Source organism: Dipodomys merriami, unplaced genomic scaffold (genome assembly GCF_024711535.1).
Source record: "Dipodomys merriami isolate MVZ:Mamm:240054 unplaced genomic scaffold, mDipMer1.0.p SCAF_363, whole genome shotgun sequence".
Classification (NCBI taxonomy): domain Eukaryota; kingdom Metazoa; phylum Chordata; class Mammalia; order Rodentia; family Heteromyidae; genus Dipodomys; species Dipodomys merriami.
Window position 1 is genome coordinate 251,252 of NW_027205193.1, and position 26,483 is coordinate 277,734.

At 35.5% G+C, this 26,483-nt stretch overlaps 1 protein-coding gene across 1 annotated transcript in view; it reads right to left on the minus strand.

The window, feature by feature from the left end:
* LOC138804428 (inactive N-acetylated-alpha-linked acidic dipeptidase-like protein 2) overlaps positions 1–26,483 on the minus strand; it is a gene marked incomplete at its 3' end in the record, with an annotated part of 713,471 nt that overhangs the window by 241,661 nt on the left and 445,327 nt on the right. The window contains exon 5 of the mRNA XM_069988683.1: positions 16,305–16,455. Coding sequence (XP_069844784.1) covers positions 16,305–16,455 — 151 coding nt within the window. The remainder of the gene's footprint in view (positions 1–16,304; positions 16,456–26,483) is intronic.

Consider the following 26,483-nt stretch of genomic DNA (forward strand, 5'->3'; position numbering starts at 1 on the left):
AACCATAAAAGAATTCATGAAGCATACTTAACATGTGGCTCTTAGAATCTGCTTTGTAAATTCGGTTTTCAAGTGGTAAAAAAAACACGCACACACACAACAGTCCTTGGTTATGAAGATTGTGTACAAAAATGGCCTTACAGAAATATAAAACATAGATAACCATCACATTCTACATAAAGTCACAATTTTAGAGGTCTACTTCCACCTGCTTTTCACTCCAATAAAATGTCTCTTCATGAAAAGAATCCTCAGTAGAAGTGGCATTCGTATCTAAGCTTTTGGAATTTAGCTAGAAGATTGGATTTTAAATTTTACTTGGTTTTAATTAATTTAAATTCAGGGCAACACATTGATTGTGGCTATCATACTGCCCAACACTAGTCTGTCTCACCTTTCTAACACATAATCAGAGATGGAGTTAATGTTTCCGTGGTCAACATAGTAGTGTTCTCTTCTCTCTATCTGGTGATGTTTCATCTGACCAACGAGCTTGCCATGGTTTCTGTGATGTTTAGGGGCAGAGATCCTCGGATTTTAAATTTTTCAGTGTTGGTTTTAAGTACAGAAAATTACGTCACTCAATATAATGTCATTCTTGGAGATGCTTATCTTCAATGCATAGTTGCAAAAGGGACAACAAGACTTGGCCATGATGGGGGCATGTGGCTCATGCCTGTGATTCAAGTTATTCAGGAGGCTGAGATCCAAGGATGGCAACTCAAAGCTGGCCTGAGAAGGAAATTCCATGAACTGTTCATCTCTAATTAACCCCTAGAAAACCTGAAAGTGGTTCAGTGACTGCTAGCCTTGAATGAAAAAGCTCAGTGAGAGTGCCCAGGCCCTGAGCTCAAGCCCCACAATTAAAAAAATGAAAGAAGACCTGGCCTTATATTGGGAGGAATATTGGCTCACGTATGTAACCTTAGCCACTGAGAAGCTTTCAATCTGGAAGATCATGGTTCAATATCAGCCTAAGCATAAAAACCACTAGACTCCAAGACCAAAATATAACTAACAACAACAAACAAAAGAGGTTATAGAAGTTTAACTCCTTCAGTAGAATGACAGCCTTGCCAGTGAGAGGAGTTGAGTTCAAATTCCATTCCAGTGACATATAAAAGTATTAATAATGGGCTGGGAAGGTGGCTCAGTGGTAGAGTGCTTGCCTTGCATGCATGAAGCCCTGGGTTCGATTCCTCAGCACCACATAAGCAGAAAATAGCCAGAAGTGGCACTATGGCTCAAGCGGTAGGGCCTAGCCTTGAGCTGAAGAGCTGAGGGACAGTGCCCAGGCCCAGAGTTCAGCCCCCACAACCAACTACAACAACAAAAAAGTATTAATAAAAAGGAGGGGGCATTTGGCCCACTAATGGTCCTATCTGTTAGATCACAAATTCACTTGTGTTTGGATCACTTTTCTTCTTCTTCATGGAGCAAGGTATGTTCCTAACAGAGAGCTATGTCCTTTGTTTCCTGCAAATGTTAAGGTCCAGTAGAAGTCCTATAAACCAAATCCACTCTCACAACTTGCACCTGGACATGTCAGCCAAGTTTACTTTCTAACAAAACAAAACAAAACTTGTGTCTCTTTAAAATATGAAGTAGGGCCAGGCGCTGGTGGCTCACACCTGTAATCCTAGCTACTCGGGAGGCTGAGATCTGAGGATCGCGGTTCAAAGCCAGCCCGGGCAGGAGAGACCATGAGACTCCTATCTCCAATAAACCACCAGAAAACCGGAAGTGGCGCTGTAGCTCAAGTGGTAGAGCGCTTGCCTTGAGCTGAAGAGCTGAGGGACAGCACCCAGGCCCAGAGTTCAAGCCCCACGACCAACAAAAACAAAAAAAATAAAATAAAATAAAATAAAATACGAAGTATGGAAAAAATTAGAGATGACAATTTATCGTGCGTGACAGTTTATATAAATTAAATGGTAACAATAGAAATTACACATGTATTATTTTATTTAAAAAGGAAACATACAATTAGGGGAAAGGGAAGACTTATCAACTTTACACATCTTTGGTTGGAACTGAAACTATCAGTATCTGTGTATATACACAGAGTACTGTATTTGTACTACCTATGAAATTCTAGGGCATTGCACTCTTGCTTGTGTTTTTGGCTCAACCTGGCACTCTACTACATGAGCCATACCTCCACTTCCAGCAAGTTTCAGGTTACTTGGAAATAAGAACATCAGTGATTTCTCTTCTTAGGCTACCTCCTATGTCTCGGCCTCCTGAGTAGTTACTATTATTACAAATGTGACGCACCAGTGCTTAGTTTTACAGCTTTCTGTCTTCCAGCATCTATTTCCCAGACCTCTTCCCTAGCTTTGTCAACTGAAAGGACTTAAACAGTGATAGTTCAGCACTGGTTGATAGACTCAGTAATTATATATTCATTTCTAAATAACTTTCTCAAATGAAATAGTACTAATTCTTTTCTATTTACAAATGAAAAAATTAGTAATATTTAAAGTAATAAATTGTTCTTGATATAAAACAGAACGAAGATAAATGCACAAACAGAGGAAGCAAATCTTTTACTTACAGTACTATGATCTTTAATAATATTTAAAAAGAACTGGGTTTAGAAAATTTACATCTGGCAACCAACCTAGTAATGAATGACTTAGGCAAGAATCATTAATGATTGTTAAAACTAGTGGGTAAAGTTTGGAAAAATAGAATACCTATACAGTCTCAAGATATAGCTTCACATATTATTTATGACGGAGAGGAAATAAACTATTGTCGAAACCTGTCACATGCCATGTTAAATAACTAAATATTAGCAGTGTCAGGACTGACATCTCCTGATACAATGACTTGAGAAGAACAAAATGTAACTATGAAATGTTTCTGCTAAAGAAAAATATGTAATCTGAATTAATTAGAGAGAAACACCAAATAAACCTGAATTGGGAGATATTTCACAAAGGAAATGACATGTACTCTTGAAAAAAATGTGAAGTCATAAAACCCAATTCTGGATCAAGGACCTGATACAGATGACAGAATATCAAGATGCAATGAAGCAGCTGTGCTCACAGAATGCCTCTGGATTAGGAGTAAAAGCACCTGTAAAATTCATTTTTACAACTAATGAAATTTGTACACCATGATGAAAACCTATTTTTGTATTAGTATTAAGTTTCCTGACACCTATGACTTTATTGTAACATTATCTGTGACTCTATCTGTCCTTACATATTACAGACTGAAATTTTCAGAAAGAAAGAGGAAAGATAGCTACCACTCAGTGTCAAACAATGCATACACATGTACATTAAATGGTACTTGAATATTTTGAATACAGTTAAGAACAAATTTACTCAGGTTTGAACTCAGGTCTCATGCATGGTTGCACTCCCTTTTGATCCATGAGTTCGCCTCAGCATATGTAGTCTTTCTTTCTTTCTTTCTTTCTTTCTTTCTTTCTTTCTTTCTTTCTTTCTTTCTTTCTTTCTTTCTTTCTTTCTTTCTTTCTTTCTTTCTTTCTTTCTTTCTTTCTTTCTTTCTTTCTTTCTTTCTTTCTTTCTTTCTTTCTTTCTTTCTTTCTTTGTCAGTTGTGTGACCTGAACTCTGGTCCTGGGCACTGTCCCTAAGCTCTTCAGCTCAAGGCTAACACTCTACTACTTGAGCCTTAGCACCATTTCCAACTTTTTCTGCTTATGTGATGCTGAGGAATTGAAACCAGGGCCTCATGCATGCAAAGCAAGCACTCTACAACTGAGCCACCTTCCCAGAGGACAAATTGTAATGCTGATGGAGCAAACACAAACAACTGATGAATCTGGGTAAATACTATGAGAAAGCTTTGCACTACTCTTGCAATTTGTCTTCACAGTTACATCAAAATTTCAAATAAAGGGATCCAAATAGGGAAAATGAAGTAAAACTCTCCCTCTTTGCAGATGACATAAACGTGCATTGAAAGAACCACATTGACTCCACTCTCAAGTTACTCGAGCAGATACAAAATTTTGACAAAGTAGCGGGATATAAAATTAACCTTCAAAAATCAATGGCTTTTCTGTATGTTAATAACTAGAAGAGCAAGGCTGAAATCAGAAAAGTAAATCTTTGTAATAGCCTGACAAAAATTAAAATACCTAGGAGTTAACTTAACAAAATAAGTGAAGGACCTCTATGACAAAAACTTTAAAATCCTGAAAAAGGAAATTACAGTAGAACTTAGGAAGTGGAAAAACCTCCCATGCTCCTGGATTGGAAGGATCAACATTGTGAAAATGGCAATACTTCCCAAGGCTATCTACAAATTCAATGTGATACTTATCATTATTCCAACCTCATTCTTCAAGGAAATAGAAGAAGCAACCCAAAAATTTATATGGAATAATAAAAGATCCCAAATAGCAAAAAACAATCCTTAGCAGAAAGAACAGGAAGGAATATCAATAACAAATTTCAAATTCTACTACAAAGCCATAGTAATCAAAACAGCTTGGTACTGGCACAAGAACAGACCTCAGGACCAATGCAATAGAACTGAAGATTCAGAAATTAATCCACAGACCTATAGCCACCTGATCGATAAGGGAGCTAAAATATAGAATGGAAGAAAGACAGCCTCTTCAGTAAATGGTGCTGGCTAAACACCTGTAGAAAAACTAAAGCTAGATCCTTATATAACACCCTGCACCAGAATTAACTCCAAATGGCTCAAAGACCTCAGAGTCAAAGCAGACACCCTGAAAATATTACAGAAAGGAATAGGAGAAACCCTAAGTCTCCTTGGCACAGGCCAAAATTTTCTTAATAAAGACTCAGAAACACAACAAATCAAAAAAAGGTTGTCCAAACGGGATTGCATGAAACTGCAAAGCTTCTACTGCAAAGCTTCTGCATGACAAAGGACATAGATAGCAAGATCAATAGAAAGCCCATAGATTGGGAGAAGATCTTCACTAGTCACAAAACAGACAAGGGTCTCATATCAAAGATATACTTAGAACTCAAAAAATCAAATCCCCCAACAACAAAGCCACAAAGAAACAACCGCCTGATTAATACGTGGACTAAAGACTTGAAGACAGACTTCTCTGAAGAGGAAATAAAAATGGCCAATAGACACATGAAGAACTGTTCAATTTCTCTGGCCATAAAAGAAATGCAAATGAGATTCCATCTCATCCTAGTTAGAATGGCTATAATCAAGAAATCTAATAACAACAGATGTTGGAGGGAATGTGACCAAAAGGGAACCCTACTTCCTTGTTGTTCGTAATGTAAACTTGTTTTGCCACTTTGGATAACAGTATGCAAGTTCCTCAAAAGGCTCAACATAGACCTCCCCTATGACCCAATAATCCCACTTTTGGCCATTTACCCAAAGGATCACAAACTAGGCCATACTAAAGCTACTAGCATAAGTATGTTTATCACAGCATTATTCACTATATGGAACCTAACATTATTCACAGCATTATTCACTATATGGAATCAACTCAGATGCCCCTCAATAGATGAATGGATCAAGAAAATGGTGTGTGTGTGTGTGTGTGTGTGTGTGTGTGTGTGTGTGTGTGTGTGTGAATTCTATGCCTCCATCAGAAAGGATAATATGATCCCATTTGTTAGGAAATGGAAAAACTTGGAAAACTTACATTAAGTATAGTAAGCCAGTCCCAAAGAAACATAGGTCCCATGGTTTTCCTCATTTATAATAACTAACATATGTCTAGGAAAATCTTACCAAACAAGCAGAAAACCTCAAAAGCTATGTACATATGACCGCATGAGATTATGCTAAGTGAAATGAACCCTATGATAGGGACACAAGAGGTTTTTATTTTTCTTGTTGTCGTTTTAAATGTACTTATAATGTACTATGTGATTTTTTTGTTTCTTTCATATGTTCTTATCCCATGGTATAACCCCTGTTTTCACTGTATTTGATTCTGGTGCCCTCTACCTTGTATATACATCTTTCTAATTTAGGGAAGGAAAGGGAAATAACAAAATGCTGCAACTAGGATACAGGTTGACCCATTGTAACAATGAGATGTACAAGACACTATGTTGAAAATGAACTTTACAATTTAGGGGGGTGAAGAAGGTATTGGGGAGGTAGGGAGGGAAGGGATGGTAGGGAAAAACAAAGGATGCGGTAACAGTGCTCAATAGGAAATATACTCATTACCTTACTCATGTAACTATAATCCCTCTGTATGGGAAAATTACAATAAAAATATATGAAAAATTCAAAATTGCAAAAATTAAACTAAAAAAATGCTTATCTGCCAGTATTGTTGAGAAATACAAGGAGATCCAGTCTACATCCTTTTCTGACTCTTCTCTCTGTGTCTGTTTCTCTACATATACATACTCACATACATATGATAATGTAATGTATATATAATATATACATATCTAATTTTGTTACATATATATTATTTATGTGTTATATATTTATATATTGTATGTATTTTAAATAAAACACAGTACATATATTATATTGAATGGTGGATACAAATAATATTATGGTTTAGCATTGTTCTAGTTATACAAACTGAAATGATTTTATGCAAATTTTTGGGAAAAATTCAGAAGACCTGATTGTTAATGAAATGCAATAATAAGGGTTGTTACTAACTTGAGGGCTTACAAGGGGATTGATATTGTCTTTATGTTGTTTTTACCATTTGATTAGTGAATATAAAAATAACATATGGAATTTTGTCATTTTATACCTGCATATTAGTCATGCCTGTAATATTTTCTGTAGGATTTTTAAGCTTATCAAGAGAAAAATCCCACATTACATATAACAAGCCCTGAACATTGTAGATTTGGACACATGAAAATTGAGTGGGAAGATGAAATATGTTGATTGACAGACTTTTTCATTCCTCAGGTCTATTCCTATTCTTTAGATTATTTTATGGATATTTCCTCATTTATTGCCTAGATCCATGAATTGTACTCATTATTAAAGAACATTGTGAGTCTTTGAGAACTGCATTTTCGAACAATAAGTATGACTAGAGAAATGACAGATTTTAAATTTATTCCAACAAAATATCCTACATAATTTCATAGATGAACAAACTCACTTTTTGTTACTATTGTTCCTTATCTTTTTAATTAATTAATTGTTCTATTTATTCATTTTATAAAGTGTAGCTACTGTTTGTGATAGACATGCTCTCAGATTATGGTAACTACAAATAGTTCAATCAAATTTTTGATGCTATAATTCGTACAGTTTATAGGTTTAGAATTTTCTATCTGTATTTTATATTTTTCCTTGAATGCTGCCCCCCAGCATATATTGAATATAAAACTAAATCTCAACTTCTTCAGCATTAAATTTAAATTGCTGATTTGATATCAGATTACATTGTCTCCGTTATTTTCTTACCTCCCTTATTTAACTTGTATGATAAAGACAAAATCATATTAGTAGAATATGGCTAGACCACAAGTTAGACAACTCAGGATTCATTGGTAAATATTTTTAAGCAGATGATTTTTATTTTTCTCAGAATTCACTACATATTTATGTAGAACTCTGATTTTTCAACTAAGTAAAATCTCTATTATTGGCCCCTTGTTTAAAGTAAAGATTTCCCAGCACAACAATAAAGAATATTTTGGGTCCGGTTGTGGGGCCTGAACTCTGGGCCTGGGTGCTGTCCCTCAGCTCTTCAGCTCAAGGCTAGTGCTCTACCACTTGAGCCACAGCGCCACTTCCGGCTTTTTTTTTCTCTTTGCTTATGTGGTGCTGAGGAATCGAACTCAGGGCCTCAAGCATGCAAGGCAAGCGCTCTACCACTGAGCCACCTTCCCAGCCCAATAAAGAATATTTTGAATGACAAATGTATCAGGGAACACACTGATCTCTTAAGAAGAATAACCACTCAAAATTGTTCTCCATAGGTTATAATCTTAGATATTTCAACAATCAACAGGAAGTTTCCTTGCATAGGAAGATGAAATTTGTGTTAACAAAACTGGCTTTGAACTTATATAACCCATATTTTTCATACTTGATACTTGAATTTATGAAATTTTTTGGTGCTTAATAATCCTCTTTAAGGTTTCTAAGAGTCAAGTGGAAATATATATTTCACGCACATCTAAGGTTTTAGACCACATGCCAAGAAACACAAGTCAGAGAGAGTGAAATGGAAAGAATGCAGGCACATTTTATTTTTCCCCCACCAAGTGTCAAGGCATTTCATGCTGTGAATATCTAACACATTGCTTTGACAACTAGACACATATTTATATTTTCTGCTGTTCTAGTCAGGGCATAGTTCAACATTGTCTCAGTTGATTTAGTACCAACTCAAGTCAGTCTTTAGACATTTGTCCTGGTAACTGGACCAGGAACACCTGGTGAAGACTTGTCACAAATTACAGTGATGCTCTTTATTCTTTGAATGGTTTTGGTTGGCAGGGGTAATATGGAAGAAGTAGATAAACAACACACAGATCCACTGAATTGTAACACTGGGAATATTAAATAAACTGTGTTGTTTGATACACTTCACTAGAGTAAAACCACTGAGAAGTCATTCTTCTGCAGAATTTCAACCAAAGGATAAAAAAGATTCATAAGAGCACAGAATGGTTCATAGACACAAAGCTTCAAATCTATATGGATTTCAGTAAATAAAGTATAAGGACATTTCAACACCAAATCAAATTGAAAGAAATAGCTTTGATTTTGATTTATTTGCCAGTCAGTTACTTGCTGGTCACACTAAAATTAACTCATATAACAATAAATATAAATATATAATATTTAATAAATATATAATAAATATAACTCATTTAACTCTATAATTTATCATATAACAAATACTATAACCAGCATAAAATTTGTAAAATAAATGAAGAATGGTTTTCTATTACATATTTAACCCTACCAAAAGGACTATTCATTAAAGACAGTTGTCGTTTCTCTTTCTCATTCTCTTATTTTTATATTTATATCACAACTCTCTAGCTTTCTTTGTGGTTTTAACATATGTAGCTAACGAATGATTTTAGAGAATATACAACTCCTTCTAGAAGTTATTGATGGTGTTATAGTTATGGTTTTACTGTAACTCACACACCATTTATTTGAGTGTCTGGCTAAGCTATTCAGTGTTTATCTGCATTAAGTTTGAGGATATACTTTTGCTATAGAAACACTTAAAACACATACACATATATACACACAGGTATGTATGCATGTATATGCAATGTTGAAACATACATTAGTATAGTTGAAACAGCAAAAGAAACTGAAGACATCCTCACAAAGGTGATCATGAAAGCTGTGTGCCTCCCATCTCCCTCACCGTCCATAAGACTTAGACTCTGGAAAGGCACAGGAGGGATTCTCTACAACCAAGTTTACTAAATCAAAACATCTACTCACAATTGGCGGACCATGAAAGGCTAAACCCATTGTTTTCCACACTGTCATTTACAAACAAATACTTTCCTTTATTGACACCCGCCACCTTTGACATACTCTGCAGGGATTTCCACCCACCTCTGTATATTCTGCAGGAGGTTGTAACCACTTTTTCTTCTTGTTACTCTGTCTCCTGCAGCCTAATTTGAATCATGCCCCTCTCACACAGTGCAAAACTTGATTCACTACCAAGTTGTGTGGTTCCTTCTTGCTCTACATAGTTACAATAAGATGGTTTTTGTCAGTTACTGGGGTTGAACTCAGGGCCTGGGCACTGTCCTTGAGGTTTTTTCCTTGCTCAACACTAGCACTCTACCACTTTGAATCAAGGCTCCACTTCCAATTTTCTAGTAGTTAGTGGCAGTTGGCTTCCAACTGTGATCCTCAGAGCTCAATCTCCTGAGTAGCTAGGATTACAGTCATGAGCCACCAGTGTACAGCTAGAGCAGGATTTTTTTTGTATATTTGGGAAGTATCAAGGGATTAAGAAAATACATTAATGTGTCTGATGAACATAAAAGATTATGTTAGTTAAAAGAATTTCATATTATTTAATGTACATATATAAATGGAATCAAAAAACTTGGGTGGGTGAAGATACAGGTAAAGGAGGGAAATGGTGGTATTGTCAGAATGCATTGTACCCAGAGATGAAACGTTGATTTGACTCCAACTACTTAATGATAATAAAGCTTTACATATGTACAGAATATCTCAAGGCATTCTTTTCTGAATTATGAGAAGATGTGTAATTTAGACACTATTTACTCTCTGCTCTAATTCCATACTAACAAATAATTATGAGGGTATGTAATAAGATGGGATATCATGTGAAGTTTCCTTTGGATAGCACAATCCACTTGCATTATATTCTGTGGAAATGAACACTGATATTCTCTTTTATGCAATTTATTTAATGTTTATTATCTCTAAATAGTTAAACAAAGGAGTTTCAATTAAGAATGCCAACTTATGAGTACAATGTACCTTGAATAGACAGAAATATTTGGTTATGCTCCCTAGCAATAAACAACTGATACTGACACTGAATAAATATTCCATATTTGAGCTTAAACAGTGACAGCATGCACACTATGTTTGAAGTGTTTTATTTCCAAGTTTTAGCTTGAAAATTTTGTATTATGAGAAAAGTCAGTCTTGATAATCTAAGGTTTATTATGGTCAGTGAGTAATAGGACTCAAAACTCTTTGAAGTGGTATATAAACACAATGGAATTCTATGCCTCCATCAGAAAGAATGGCATTGCCCCATTTGCTAGGAAATGGAAAAACTTGGAAAAAATTATATTAAGTGAAGTAAGCCAGGACCAAAGAAACATAGGTCCCATGGTTTCCCTTATTTGCAATAACTAGTATATGTCTGAGACAAGCAGAAAAGGTCAGATAAGTTGATGTTAGGTGAAATGAAACCTAAGATAAGTATTAAAAAGTTTTTTTTCTTTCTTGTGATTGTTTCTAACATATTTATAAGATGATTTCTTTGTTGTTTTGTATGTCCATCCCCCACGGTATAACTCCTGCTTTCATTGTATTTGATGTTGGTATAATTTGTGGGGGGGGGAAGGGAAAAAACAAATTGTTTAAACAGGGATACAGGTGGACCCATTGCAACAATGAGATGTTACAAGTCGTTATGTCAAAAAACGAACTTTACAACATTGTGGGGGGAGAGTTGGGAAGGGATGGTAAGGGAAAACAAAGGAGGAGGCAACAATGCTTGATAAGAAATGTACTCATTACCTTGTTCATGTAATTGTAACCCCTCTGTATGGTATTTTCACAATAAAAAATAAATTAAAAAAACTCTTTGAAGTGATGAGGCATTCTTAGCTAAGTAAGCAAGGGGATACAGGAAGTATCCATTTGTCATTTATGGTGTAAATATTTAATGGGTGCATCTTTTACATAGAAAATAGTAAATGGTAGTGTGAAATGTAAGATAATGTACAGAGAAAACAAAAATGTTAGTATTTTAATAGGCTGAACAATCTAAGTGGATCAAATAGACTAAGCATTACACCATTTGATTTTCTTTGTTTATAGTGAAAACCAAATGATCCGGTTTAAAAATAACCCTTGGGAGTTTTATTGTTCTAATCATCTTCATTAGAACTTTGTTTCTCTAAAATTAATTACAGAAATAGAGTTCTTAATATTGTAAAACAAAAATAGTTTTAAATTAAGTTTATCTAATAATTTAACTGACAGTATTGGAGTATATGAAGTCAGCTAATTGGTTGACTTTAAAGAAACCATTATTTATAGGTTTTATTCATAATCCACACCGTTCATTCTTGTTTATTCCTACCTCTAAGTTAAAAAAAATCTATGAAGTATTGTATTATATTTTTTAAAGACCAATAAAACCATAAGACAAAGATATTGAGAATATTTCAGAGAATATTGAGAATATTTGAATGAATCAAAGCCATCAATATAAATCATGGTAGGTAGTCATAGCCTCTTCTATTCTAGGCCAAAAAATAGAATGAATTTTAGTTTTGCCTTTTCTTTCTACTATATAAAACTACATGTGTAAGTAGGAAGTTTTCACTCCATCAACATTATATTTTTAATGTAAGTTTTCTTGTGAGATCTATACAAGAGAATTGAGGAACATAGTAGATAGTACCATTTACTTCACTGGTATTTAATCATTAGAATTAAGAAGCCCACTAGTAATTTTTACATAATTTTTTGCATAGTCGTTCACTGTTAAGTATGTAGCCAATGTGATTACTCAATATTTTAGAAGTATTTCTTTACACATTCTAAATAAATGAGAGAAATAGAAAAACACCAATTGGCAATACCACATTAATAGTTGCAACAGACAGGAGCTATTGATAATTCTTCATATTCCTGGGGTAAAGTATAAGGAGAAATAGGATGCGCACAGTCTCATAGCATCTCCCAGGAGATACTTACAATTCCAAAGAAAAACAACACCGCAGGAAACCCAACCAACATCACAGTAATAGAAGGAATAAAGATAAGCATCATGAGGTGAGACATGCAAAATCTGTGGACCTATTGATATGCTATCAGTAGATTATAAGATTTCTCCTACTGCTCCTGACTCTATTCATTAGAAAGTTCCAGACATGCTCAATTGAGGGACCTTCTACAAAACATGCTAGCATTCAGATGTGCAGAAAGAAGAATAAATGGGGAAGAGAGAGGAGGAGGGAAGGGAAAAGGAGGGGAAAGAGGAAGAGAGGAATGAAGGGTAGAGGTTCGGAAAAGACTAGTAGCAAACGAGAGATTTGAATAAAATCTGTAAATCTTTTATTACATTGATTGTGTGAATTTGATGATTTTAACATTCTTATTACAGGAGAATGGAAGATAGGTACCAAGAGTCTGTATATACCACATTTGTGAATTTTGAAATAAAAAGAAAAAAATCATCTTAAGAGTCCTTAAGACTTTGCTAAAATTTTGCTGACTATGACTGAATTCTGCTTTTATACAATAATCTGGGCCAAGAAATTTATTTTTTATTTTTTTAATTTAATTTCATTTTATTTGTGAACATACTGTACAGAGGAGTTACAATTACATGGGAATGATAATGCGTACATTTCTTACCAAGCATTGTAGCCTCCTCCTTTGTTTACCCTTCACATCCCTTCCCAGCCTCCCACCTCCTCCCAATCCCAATCCTTCTCCTTCCCCCCCCTTACCCCCCCCCCCGCACCGACGTTGTAAAGCTAGTTTTGGACATGACAACTTGTACTTCTCATTGTTGCAACAGGTCCACCTGTATCCTTAAACAACTGGTTTTTCCCCATCTCCTCCACAAGTTATACTGACATCAAATATAGTGAAAGCAGGGGTTATACTGTAGGGGAGGGACATACAAAGCAACAAAGAGATAATCTTATAAATGCATTAGAAACACATGCATGAAAGAAAAAAACATTAAAATACATATCTAAGGGTTCATTTTCCTGACATCACATTATCTGACCTTTTCTGCTTGTCTCAGACATATACTAGTTATTGCAAATAAGGGAAACCATGGGACCTATGTTTCTTTGGTCCTGGCTTACTTCACTTAATATAATTTTTTCCAAGTTTTTCCATTTCCTAACAAATGGGGCAATGTCATTCTTTCTGATGGAGGCATAGAATTCCACTGTGTATATATACCACATTTTCTTGATCCATTCATCTACTGAGGGGCATCTGGGTTGGTTCCATATCTTAGCTATGGTAAATAATGCTGCAATAAACATAGTTGTGCTGGTAGCTTTAGTGTGGTGTTGTTTGTAAACATTTGGGTAAATGCCCAAAAGTGGGATTGCTGGGTCATAGGGGAGTTCTATGTGAAGTCTTTTGAGGAACCTCCATACTGCTTTCCAAAGTGGTTGAACAAGTTTACATTCCCACCAACAATGAAGTAAGGTTCCTTTCTGTCCACATCCCCTTCAGCATCTGTTGTTGTTAGAGTTCTTGATTTTTGCCGTTCTAACTGGAGTGAGGTGATATCTCAATGTTGTTTTGATTTGCATTTCTTTTATGGCTAGGGATGTTGAACATTTCTTCATGTGTCTATTGGCCATCCTTCTTTCTTCTTCAGAGAAGTTTCTCTTTAAGTCTTTCGCCCACTTATTTATTGGGCAGTTGTTTCTTTGAGGATTTGTTGTTGGGTGGTTTAATTTTTTGAGTTCCAAGTATATTTTAGATATGAGACCCTTGTCCGTTGTATGGCTAGTAAAGATCTTCTCCCAATCGGTGGGCTTTCTATTGATCTTGCCAGCTATGTCATTTGCCCTGCAGAAGCTCTGCAATCTTATGCAATCCCATTTGTCCAACCTTTCTTTGATTTGTTGTGCTTCCGGGTCTCTATTCAGAAAATTTCGGCCTGAGCCAAGGAGACCTAGGGTTTCTCCTATTCCATCCTGTAATGTTTTCAGAGTGTCTGGTTTGAGTTCAAGGTCTTTGATCCATTTGGAGTTGATTCTGGTGCAGGGTGATATATAAGGATCTAGCTTTAGTTTTCTACAAGTAGTTAACCAATTTTGCCAGCACCATTTACTGAAGAGGCTGTCTTTCTTCCATTCTATTGTTTTAGCTTCCTTATCGAAGATTAGATGGCTATAGGTCTGTAGGTTCATTTCTGGGTTTTCAATTCTATTCCATTGGTCCTGAGGTCTGTTCTTATGCCAATACCAAGCTGTTTTGATTACTATGGCTTTATAGTAGAGTTTGAAATTTGGTATTGATATTCCTCCAGCAGTGTTCTTTCCATTGAGGAGAGTTTTTGCTATTCGGGGTCTTTTATTATTCCATATGAATTTTTGGATTGCCTCTTGGGCCAAGAAATTTATTAAGAGTAAATATTGCCAACTAGACAACTTACAAAAATAGGTAGATATAGTATACTTTGGGCAACTTGATACAAGTGTAGCCTACTGAATCAGAGTAATTATAGCACATTACAATAAGATTAATGAATGGGAAGCTAGACTACTATTTACAATGATATATAGAAATTGTATGTAGACAACTAATAATCTTTAGTTCAAAATTTGAAAGACAGATAAAAGGCCCACAAAAAATACAGTGAGTTCCTAAAAATAAATGCTTGTGTGGATTATAATAGACAAAGCAGTAAACCACAAACTGTAAGTAATTACATTAAAAAACCTTCTTAATCTGATTCAATGTACTATCCCTTTGGAGAAAGTTACTAATTGATTGGTATTGCTAGTACAAATAGAGAAAAGACAGCTGGATTTAAGAAAGATTAATAACATTTTTTATAATATTTGGGGGAAAGAAAGAAAAAACACTCACAGAACATATGGACAATTTTATTTTGATAAGTTTAATTACTAATTAAATTGTCATGGTCAATAAGTATCACCCTGGATAAAATGTGTAAAGAGGCAAGCTAGGAAGGTGGTTCAGTGGTAAAGTACTTGCCTTGTATGCATGAGGCTCTTGGTTCGATTCCTCAGCAACATATAAGCAGAAAAGGCCAGAAGTGGTGCTGCGGCTCAAGTGGTAGAGCCCTAGCCTTGAGCTGAAAAGCTGAGGGACAGCGCCTAGGTCCAGAGTTCAGGCCCCCGACTGACAAAAAAAAAAGTGTAAAGAGGGCTGGGAAGGTAGCTCAGTAGTAGAGCGCTTGCCTTGCATGCATAAGGCCCTAGGTTGGATTCCTCAGCACCACATAAGCAGAAAAAGCTGGAAGTGGTGCTGTGGCTCAAGTGGTAGAGTGCTAGCCTTAAGCTGAAGAGCTGATGGACAGTGCCCAGGCACAGAGTTCAGGCCCCATGAATGACAAAAAAAAAGAAAGAAAGAAAGAAAGAAAAAGAAAAGAAAAAGAAAAAGTGTAAAGGGCATTTTTCTCAGCCGAATTAAATGTACAGGGTATTTGTCAGTGATACAGTCATTGGACAGAAACTCAATGGTGCAGAGAGCTGCTCCAAAATCAGTCCTCTTCTCTTGGCCACAGAATCCCAACTACCATGAAACAAAACAGCTTACTGAGCAAAAGGATATGTGATATTAAGATTGTGGTCAGATGCTGCCAGAAACAGGAGGAACCAATAAGGCTCCTTCTCTTGGGGGAGACTTCTCTAGCATCTCCTTTGACAGCTTCCAAAGCCTTAGAAATGGCTGACATAGACTTTCATATAGAGTTATTACAGCTGATTTAAGGCACTTTCGACATTTCACATAAATGTTTTTGTTCATGTATGCAATAAGATATTTGCTGTCTCTTTAAAAATGTGGAGTTGTGCAAATTTTGATTTTGTTATTTCTTGGTTAATTAGCTAGCATCAACTTACGAATCACAGCCTAAAAAGTCCAAGAACAAACTCACCAATGCTCGGGTAACCAGGTGTGGAAGGATCTCCTCCAGGGTTCAGGGTCACCATGAAAGTGTCATGGTTAAGATTTTCAGTCTTTGGTAAATCACAAGGATCAATATATAGAAGAACACCTCCAAATCCAGCCTTTTCCAACAAGGAAATCTAAAAGGGAAATAAACTATTAAAACTATTACCATATACACTGCAAGTTCAGGTATTATCATTCACAAATGTGGTTTAAATAGGATGATTCTTGTTTATTATTGTTATTAAGAAGACAATTATCCCATGCAAAGATTTTTTATTACTTATCTCTGCCCTTCCCTCCTGTAGGTTCTATGATATGTGTAATATTTAGTCAGCATTCTCACATTGTTTATGTGAAATATCCCTCGGTAGATCATGGAATTTCTCATCATTTCTTTTGTAATTATCCAAGTAGATTTAGACTTTCTACTTCCATGAAATTAAGAGAGCATCAAAAATATGCAAGGCCCTACAGTAAAAACAGTGGTTCTGATCATCTCCCTGCCTTTCCCTAAAGCAGGAATCACAGCAGCATTGTGATACATTTCCTCCAGGGCTAAGCCTGTCCAGCTAGTTACTAAAATGAAGAAACCATTCTCATTGTCAATGTTCTGAACCTTCCAGATGTCCTAGCATATCAGTCATCATATTCTCTACCATGGATGCTCTGCCAGACCTGACAGCCAGGTTAGTAAGGGATTGTCTCATAACCCCAGGAGGGGCCTAGGGATCATCTTCTATCTATCCTGTCCTTAAACGTTTAGAAATAGTGCTGGGAAGATGGCTCAGTGGTAGAATGCTTGCCTCTCATGCATGAGGCCCTGGGTTTGATTCCTCAGCACCACATACACAGAGAAAGCCAGAAGTGGGAGCTATGGCTTAAGTGATACAGCTCTAGCCTTGAACTGAAGAGCTCAGAGACAGAGCCCAGTCCCAAAGTTCAAGCCCCGCAACTGACACACACACACACACACACACACACACACACACACACAAAGAAATTAGAAATAGCCCAGCTTACCTCTGAGAAAGCATTTTTAATATAAAGACACCACTTCACTCTGTTTTTTATCTTTTTTGTTTTTTTGTTTTTGTCGGTCATGGGGCTTGAACTCTGGGCTTAAGCACTGTCCCCACTCTGTTTTAAATAAGTGTGCAATAAGTAACATGACAGATGAACTTAACCTTCTTATGTATTCCTTGTTCTAGCTCGGTAAACTCTTATTATTATTTTTGGAAAGCATCTTAGCATGACTCACCTGATATGAGGAACAATAATCATGATTTGCTGATTCTATTTGCTTCCCATGAGAGAGTAAAATAAATTAGATGATATTAAATAAGAGTAAGATGAAAGGTTTAATAAAGACAGCTACTGCTGATAGTGTGGCTTTACTTACCACCTATATCTCACTTCCTAATTATTGCTTATATTGTTTAGTGAGTTTTGCAATACGTAAGAAACAGGGGTCCTTGTGGCCTTGGATGGACAATTAAAGAGGGTAAGGGTCGCTGGCGCCCATGACTCATGTCTGTAATCTTAGCTACTCCCGAGGCTGAGATCTGAGGATCGTGGTTCAAAGCCAGCCCAGGCAGGAAAGTCCGTGAAACTCTTATCTCCAATAAACCACTAGGAAACCAGGGGCTCAAGTGGTAGAGCGCTCGCCTTGAGCTGAAGAGCTGAGGGGCAGTGCCCAAGCCAGAGTTCAAGCCTCACGACCGACAAAAAAAAAAAAAAAAGGTAGGGGTCATGCTAATTTTATGTATCATTGCACATTCTGCATTGACTAAACAGGCTTGGAGTAGGCATTGAAGGGTAATGGTAGCCAGGTGCCAGGGGCTCATGCCTGTAATCCTGGTTACTCAGGAATCTGAGCTCTGAGGATCAGGTTCAAATAAAGTCATACTAAGAAAGTCTGTGGAAACCCTTATCACCAATTAATTATTAAAATAATGCGGAAGTGGAGCTATGGCTCAAATGGCAAAGCCTTGAATGAAAATAAAAAATAAAGAAAAACTAATGGACAGTGTTCAGGCCCTAGTTCAAGCCCCAATACTGGCACACATAACACACAAAAAAAGAGTATTGTAAAGAAGAAAATACATGAAACATGTGTTAACACCACAGCTATTCTTAAAGAAAATGGAGCTTGAGGAAAATTCTTAGTATCCATTTCTACTGGAAACAAATAGACAAACATATCATTTTACATAAAGCACGACTCTTAACTGCATAAAGGAAACAACTGAAAATGAAAACCACCTAAAAACAGAATATACACATACTACACTAACAGCATTTTCCTCTCCTTTAAACGTGTTTTGTACTTTACAATTTGGGATGTAAGGTAAAACTTATACTTTATAACAAAATTTTAATAGGTAAGATTGAGAACCTAAATAAGGTGTAGCTGACTAATGACTCCAATTTGAATTCTTTAACAAAAAACTTAGATTGAATAATTCTCTCTGTTTTCTAATGGAGAACAAGAAAGAATTTAAGGGGAAAATAGGGATGATGAAAGGGAAAATGAGCAAAAGGAATATGAAAAAGAGGGCCAGATTTAAGATTTACTCTTCCAAAGTCCACCATAAGTCCAAGGAAGGGCACCAAATGGTCCACATGCTGTAACAGCATGCCGTGTGTGTGTGTGTGTGTGTGTGTGTGTGTGTGTGTGTGTGTGTGTGTGTGTGTGTGTGTGTGTGTGTATGACGATTCAAAGCTTCTCATTTCACTTGACCTTTTCACTTATAGCTGAACTTCTACTTCCGTTACTTTTATTGGTGGTGGTGGTGGTAGTAAATTGGAGATAAGTAAAGAATATTGTAGAATTTTCAGCTTGACTTGGGTTTAAACCACAAACCTCTGATTTCAGCCTCTGGAGTAGTTAGCACTATAGTTATGAGCTATTATTATCCAAACTGAAATAGTTATTATTTAAAAGAAAAGTTTTATTTTGTAAGTTCTGCTTACTACAGGAGAATATATAAAGAAAAATATAAATGTGTCTAGCAAAAATTGTGTTAAATATAAACATGTCTAGCAAAAATTGTTTCGAATATTAAAAAATTGGTTTCTTGGTATTGAAGTGATTCATGTGCTCAGACAGAAAATGATACAGACAAAAAAGAAATTTCGTAGATGGGCACCGGTGGCTCATGCCTGTAATCCTAGCTACTCAGGAGGCTGAGATCTGAGGATGGCAGTTCAAAGCCAGCCTGGGCAGGAAAGTCTGTGAAACTCTTATCTCCAATAAACCACCAGAAAACCGGAAGTGGTGCTGTAGTTCAAGTGGTAGAGCGCTAGCCTTGAGCTGAAGAGCTGAGGGACAGTGCTCAGGCCCAGAGTTCAATTTTGTGGAACAATCTCCAAAGAGTAGTAGTTACATACAAGTATACAAAACATCCTACTAACAATACGTACACACTTGCCTATATTAATAAAGACATTTTATTTTTAATACATGTGTAAATTATAAATAAATAATTTTACATCATATATGTAGTATATCACATATATCATAATATCATGTATATGTGATATAAATAATACTATAAGGCAAGAAATTATTTAATTCTGCTAGTTGTACAGATAATTTTTATTTGTTTTATATTATACTACAATAAAATCCTTGTAACTAAATCTTGGCATAAATGCCTATTTTTAAGAAACATTATCATAGGTGCAATGGATAGGTCAAAATATTATTTTATATATGATATTGCAACATGTATATATATATATATATATATATTAGTACAGTAGTTCTCTTATTTATGCTTTTAATTTTTATAGTGCCAGTCTCCCTTTTAATTATTGTCCACAAATATGACATGGTAATTTCTAGAAATAAAAAATCCATATGCTTGAAGCACTCTGTGTACAACACATTCATAACCTATATGTGATTATTCATTAGTCACAATCTTGTTCCTGGTTATTAGACCAAGTTTCACAGTATTGAGGTGCTTGTGTTCATGTCCCTGTGTCACAGTGCCTCCATCATTCAGTTCATCTCCTCCCATGAGCATTGGTCATCTCAGTTCATGAAGAGAAGAGTGAATGCAGTGCAATAGGTATGTTGAAAGAAACCATATTCATATACATTTTGTTCTACAGAAATTCCACCTTTTGTTGATAGATCACATATAGTTTAGTCTAAGCATTGTAAAATTCAATAGATGAATGAATAAATGAAAAATCAAGGCTTATGACATGGCTCAAGTGGTAGAATACCTGCTGAGCAATTTGCAGTCACTCGCACAGCTTTTGTCTTAGAAAAAAATTATGTTAAGTGAAGTAAACCAGATCCACAGAAACATAGGTTGCTGGGTTTCCCTCATTTATTGTAACTAGAGCCTATAAATCTGCAGGTAAACACACTGGATGGTAAAACACCACAGTGAGACCAAAGGAGATTTTTAGGAGAGGATCACAAAGCCTCAATAGATATGTGCATATGATCATATAAAATGATACACATAAAAATAAATGAGATTTTTCATTACTTTTTTCATTTTAATTGTATTTTCTCCTTTGTTGCTGTTATTGTTTTCTGTACTTTTTGTCTTATATGTAAATTTTATCTATTTGGGGGAGAGTAAGGGTGGAGCAGAGGAATGGTGGAACAAAGGGTGAACAAATGTGCTAGTGATACTCACTAGACACTGTGTTGAGGAAGTATACAACATGTGCAGGGGCAAGACATGAGGGAAAAACCGAGAGAGAATTAGGAAAGGGGTAACACTGTTCAAAAAGAAATGTTCTCATTGCCTGATTTATAGAACTGTACTCCCTCTGTATATCATATTTAAAATAAAACTAAGACTAAAAAATAAGTAAAACAAAAGAAATTAACCACTTCTTAAAAACTGTTTTTAAGACTTCAGGATCATTTCTCTGTTCCCTGTATAACGGAAGCTATTTTTATACAAGGAAAACACTGACATACATTGATAACAAAATGACCTAAGGCAAGGCCTTTGCTCTCAAAAGTTCTACCAGTGGGATGTCTAAAATTTTATCTTGTATAATAACCTAAATTTACTGAGCAAAAGTCATTCTATCACCAATATGTTTTCTAGGCACAAACAAGGAAGTGGAAATCATTTTTCTTCCTTCCTTCTTTCCTTTCTTCCTTCCTCCCTTCCTTCCTTCCTTCTGTCCTTCCTTTCCTTCCTTCCCTTCTTCCTTCTCTCCCTCCATCTCTCATTTTCTTCCTTCTTTCCAACTAAAGATATCTTTAAAACAGTTTTCTGACATTGGTTCTCAGGAGAAATAATAAAATATTTTAATTTTTCATTAAGCTTCTGTGAGATGTAAGATATAAGGAACACGGAAGTTTTATTAGTTTATTGTTATAATAAATGTGATATTCAGAGGGGTTACATTTATATAAGTCAGGTAATGAGTACATTTCTGTTTGGACAATGTCACACTTTCTCTCCCTTCTCTCTGTTTCTAACCCCACCTTTCCTCACCCAAAAGATTTTTTAAAATTTTATTGTTATGGTGATGCACAGAGGGGTTACAGTTACATTAGTAAGGTAATAAGTACATTTCTTACAGAACTTGTGATCCCCTCCTTCATTTTTCTCCCTCTTTCCCTGCCCCTCAAGTTCTACAGATCACTTCCAACATAGTGTCTTGAATATTGCTGTTGTATTGGTTCCCCCTTTGTCCTTTGTCTCACCATTTATTTTTGTTCCCCTTCCTGTATAGTTCATTTTCAACATCGTATCTAGTGAGCAGTATCAATGCAGCATTTGTTCACCTTTTGGTCTTCCATTTTATGCCCCCTTTTATCCTCCCCAACACACATAAATAAGCAAGAAAAGAAAGCAAAAACACAGCAAAGACAAAGCCTGTTTCCATTTCCTGGAGGTCATTTCAATAAATCTTATTTTATATGGTCAGAAGCACATAGGCATTGTGCTTTTGTGTCCCTCCCCTAAGAGCATCCTTCTTTCAGGTTTCTTATTACACAGTTGCAAATCCTTTCAGATTTATTATTACTCCATTTTAAAGATTTGTTATTACAAAGTGAAATGCTAATTTTGTTTTCTAACATGATTTCACAGCATCCATTCGCAAAAATATGCTGCATAGTTTAGCATAAGAACAATCACATAATCATGCAGGGTTAAGTAGATAGTTTTGACGATGCTATCAATTTTCTGTTTATATTGGGAATGTATCTACTTTTATAGGAGGACTTCAATCAGCATTTTATTCCCAAGAGAGAAGTTAAATATTGTATAAATTTACTGAATATGTTTATATAAATGTCCATCAGTGGTAGCTACAAATCCTTTTGTAGAGAAACCGCGTTTTAAATCACATAAAATTAGAAATCACTAAATCAACCTCCTACTCATCCTTCCCCAACCTTGTTTTACTTGTTCAAAGAGCCTCATAACTCTGAGCCAAATGATCCTTGCTCTGATGGATTCAGACTCAGCAAGATCTTGCTGCCTGCAATAGCCCGATGGTGACTGAGAAATGGTTCTTAAATACCCCAAGACACTTTTCCATTTCCAAATCAGAGTTGGAGACGTCTTTAATAGCTTCACAGTGAACACCTCCATGCTGATAAAAAATCTCCACATCATTTAATATACAAACAATTTAATTCTTTTCCTTGCAGAATTAGGAAGCCTTTTGCAGTTAACTTTAGCAATAATAGATAATGACCTACTTGAGGTTGGAAGTAGGTTTTCATCTTATATACCCAGTGCCTAGTAAAATACTTGGCATAAAAATAATATTTTGAATGTTGTTGAGTTGTACATAACTTAGAATAGAATTTATTTCAGGTAACGAACAAATGAGTGAATGGTATGAAGTAAAAGAAAATAACTCAGGTGCTTATAACATAGAGTCTATGGTATAAAGTAAAACAAAATAACTCAGGTGCTTATGTTATAACACATACTAGGACCAAAATCTCATCGAGTACATAGTCTTTGTAACATCTTACAAATATTGTGATGATGTAACAGCTTGAATTTTACAAAGCAAGTCATTTGTGTTTTGTTCTTTCGTTATCCTTCATTTAAAGGCCTTGTTGAAATTTTTCTTTCCTTTTTCATTTTGTTATCTGAGAACAGATACTAATTGCTGAATCAAGTCCAATGGTGTTTGACATCATGATTTTGTGCTTCCATATAAACATTGTTACTCAGTTTCAAGATTACTGGTCTGGTATTTCTGCCATGAGCATTACTAATTTATTTCTTTTCAGGTATTACTCATAAAGGTAATTCTTATTGCTTGCCAATAGTCACATCTGAAATGAATGTTATGACCAATTCATAGGTAGAATACAGTGGAATTGTTCATCAGATATTATAAAACTCTCAACCTCTTGGGGATTTCTTTTATCAGGGATGTTAGTCTGATAGCTTAGAATGGTCTAGTCTTCATTCCACTCTATTGCTTTGGATAGGTATCATTTGGGCTCGGGGAAAGAACATAGATTTCATATTTAAGGAACAAAAAAACTTATTCAGGAAGGATAAGAGCCAGGAACCTGCAGTAATTTCTATACTTTCCTCCTTACTTGCTTTTATTTTAACTTTTTACCAGAAATATCTGTTTTTAGTCTAGAAGGAGGATGTGGTTGTTACTGTCATTTATACAATCTGCTTAATCTCTGAGTCAGCAAGAGTAGTAGTTGAATTCCATAATTGGGCTTTACTCCACTCACAGATGTGTCTAAGTTGTCAGTTCACGCCTTTGAACTGATTGAACTAGGCATGCTCTTTTGAGTTTCACTATTTAAGATGTCTGCCACTTCCAAATTGACACATGCATTTTAACTAAGAGAGGAGGAGGCTCTTGTTTGTCCAACAAGTAGCAAATTCCTAGCTCTGCAAGAACCATCTTGCCTTCAGAGCTTTGTGAGCCAGGCCTTTAAGTCTAGCTATGCAGCAGCCTGGATTCTGTGAATTGCAGTTCAAAGGCAGCCTGATAGAAAAATGAGAGTCTTACCTACCATTAACTATGAAAAAGTGAGAAGTAGAAGTGTGGTTCAAGTGATGAGTGTCACCCTTGAACAGAGAAAACTGAAGGAGAGCACTCAGCCACTGAGTTAATTCCCCAGTACTGGAACACAAATAAAGCAAATATAAAAATATAAAATAGAAGCTATTTGGGCCCTCATAATGAAATACAAACATAACACAAAAGTGTAAGGGATCAAAGTGGAGTTTGGTTTTTTTTAATTCAAATCTGGGGATAATTTCACTAAACTACACTTTCCTTTCAATTGTACATTATTCTTCACAAAATGGTTAGCAAAAAGTGAGCCCATAAAGTGCTTCTTGCTCTCTCTGTTTTCTGAAAAGAGACTGAAATCAATACTCTGAAGACTGTGTGCCTATTGCTTTATCTTGACAGAAAAAGCATGCACTTTTCAAAATTACTATTAAAGAGATTATTATATATATTAAAATAATACATTGAGATATTTAGATTATAGACTTGGAGCCATAAAAATAAAAGTAAACTTTTAAAAATAGATATGTAAACTTTCATAATAAATTCTTTTTTCTTTTTTACATTATATTTTTTAATTTAATTTTATTGTCAAGGTGACATACAGAAGACTAACATTACATATGTAAGGCAATGAATATATTTCTTGTCAAACGATATTACTCCTTCTCTCATTTTTCTCCCACTTTCCCTCCCCCCATAATAAATTCTTATTTGTTTAAAGTAAACACCTCTGGAATGTATGGGAAATAAATATATCAAATGATAATATAAAAATCATTTCTTCAGCATTTTTTTTGTCCTGGGGCTAGAATTCAGAACCTGTATGCTGTCCCTTAGCTCTTTTGCTCAAGGCTGGTGTTCTATCACTTTGAGGCACAGCAACACTTCTGGTTTTCTGGTAGTTAACTGGAGATATGAGTCTCATGGACTTTCCTGCCGGGGCTGACTTCAAACCATGATCCTCACATCTGAGCTTCCTGAGAAACTAAGATTATAGGCAAGATTCACCAGTGACTGGTGCTTAAGCAATTATTTTTATGTTTTCCCTTTTCTCTTGAAATTGTGGATACACTTAGTATGTATTGTGGCCTCTTATTTATATATTGAATTTGAAAGATGTGAAAAAATATATTTTCTAATAGTTGTTTTGTATTTTATTCACTTTGTATTAAAAAGTAATCTTTTTATTTCTATTTTCATGTCCTATCTGATGTTTTTCATTTGTAATGACAAATAACTTAAAACCTTAAAAAATGGCTGTTTACAAGATGCCATTCTGTACCATGGGTTTCTTTCTCCCCCTTTTTTATTGCCAAGATGATGTACAGAGGGGTTACAGTTACATAAGTAAGGTAATACGCACATTTCTTGTCAAATTTGTTGAAAAAAATAGGTTCCTAAGATTTGTTTGCTTTGATATGTTTCATAAGCCACATCATATCTTTGTAGTTTTTCCAAAATAAAGGCTATTACAGTCATGAAGACTCATTGTACTCACAATGCAAGGAATATGTATATCATTCCTTTACAAAATTACTGACCACCTTAAACTGTGATTTCAAAATTCTGCTTTTGATAAATCTGAACTTATTTAAATAATCCTAGTAAGATTAATAAGAATTGACTTTTCTGCTTTTGTAAAGAGAAAATCTCAGTTACTAAGAAAGTTAAGTTTTCTGCAAAGTCCTCAAAAGTATCTCTATCTTACATCATTAAAATTCAGAAAGGAGAGGGAAGGCAGGAAGGAAAGAAGGAAGAAAGTCAGGAAGGGAAAGAAGAGAGAGAGGGAGAGTGTATGAGAGGATGGAAAAGAAGGAGGAGTGAGGGAGAGATTGGAAGAAGAAGAGAAGGGAGAAAAATGGAAATAAATCCTATTTCTATAGTATACATATGTGTTTTCCCCACACACTATGGGTGGTTTGAATTTAGGGCCTTGCAGTCGATAAGCCAGAACTATAATGTTTACATCAATCTAAACCCCCTTTTGTGTTGATCATTTACAAGGCAGAATCTCACTTTATGCTTGAAAGGGGTTAGAATGTGATTCTCCTTCTTGTGTTTCTATTTATTACTAGGATGACAGACCTATACCACTACACACAGTGAATAGTCCTCTGTACTCTTAGGCCTGAGGTTAGCCTTGAACTTTGATTCCCTACCC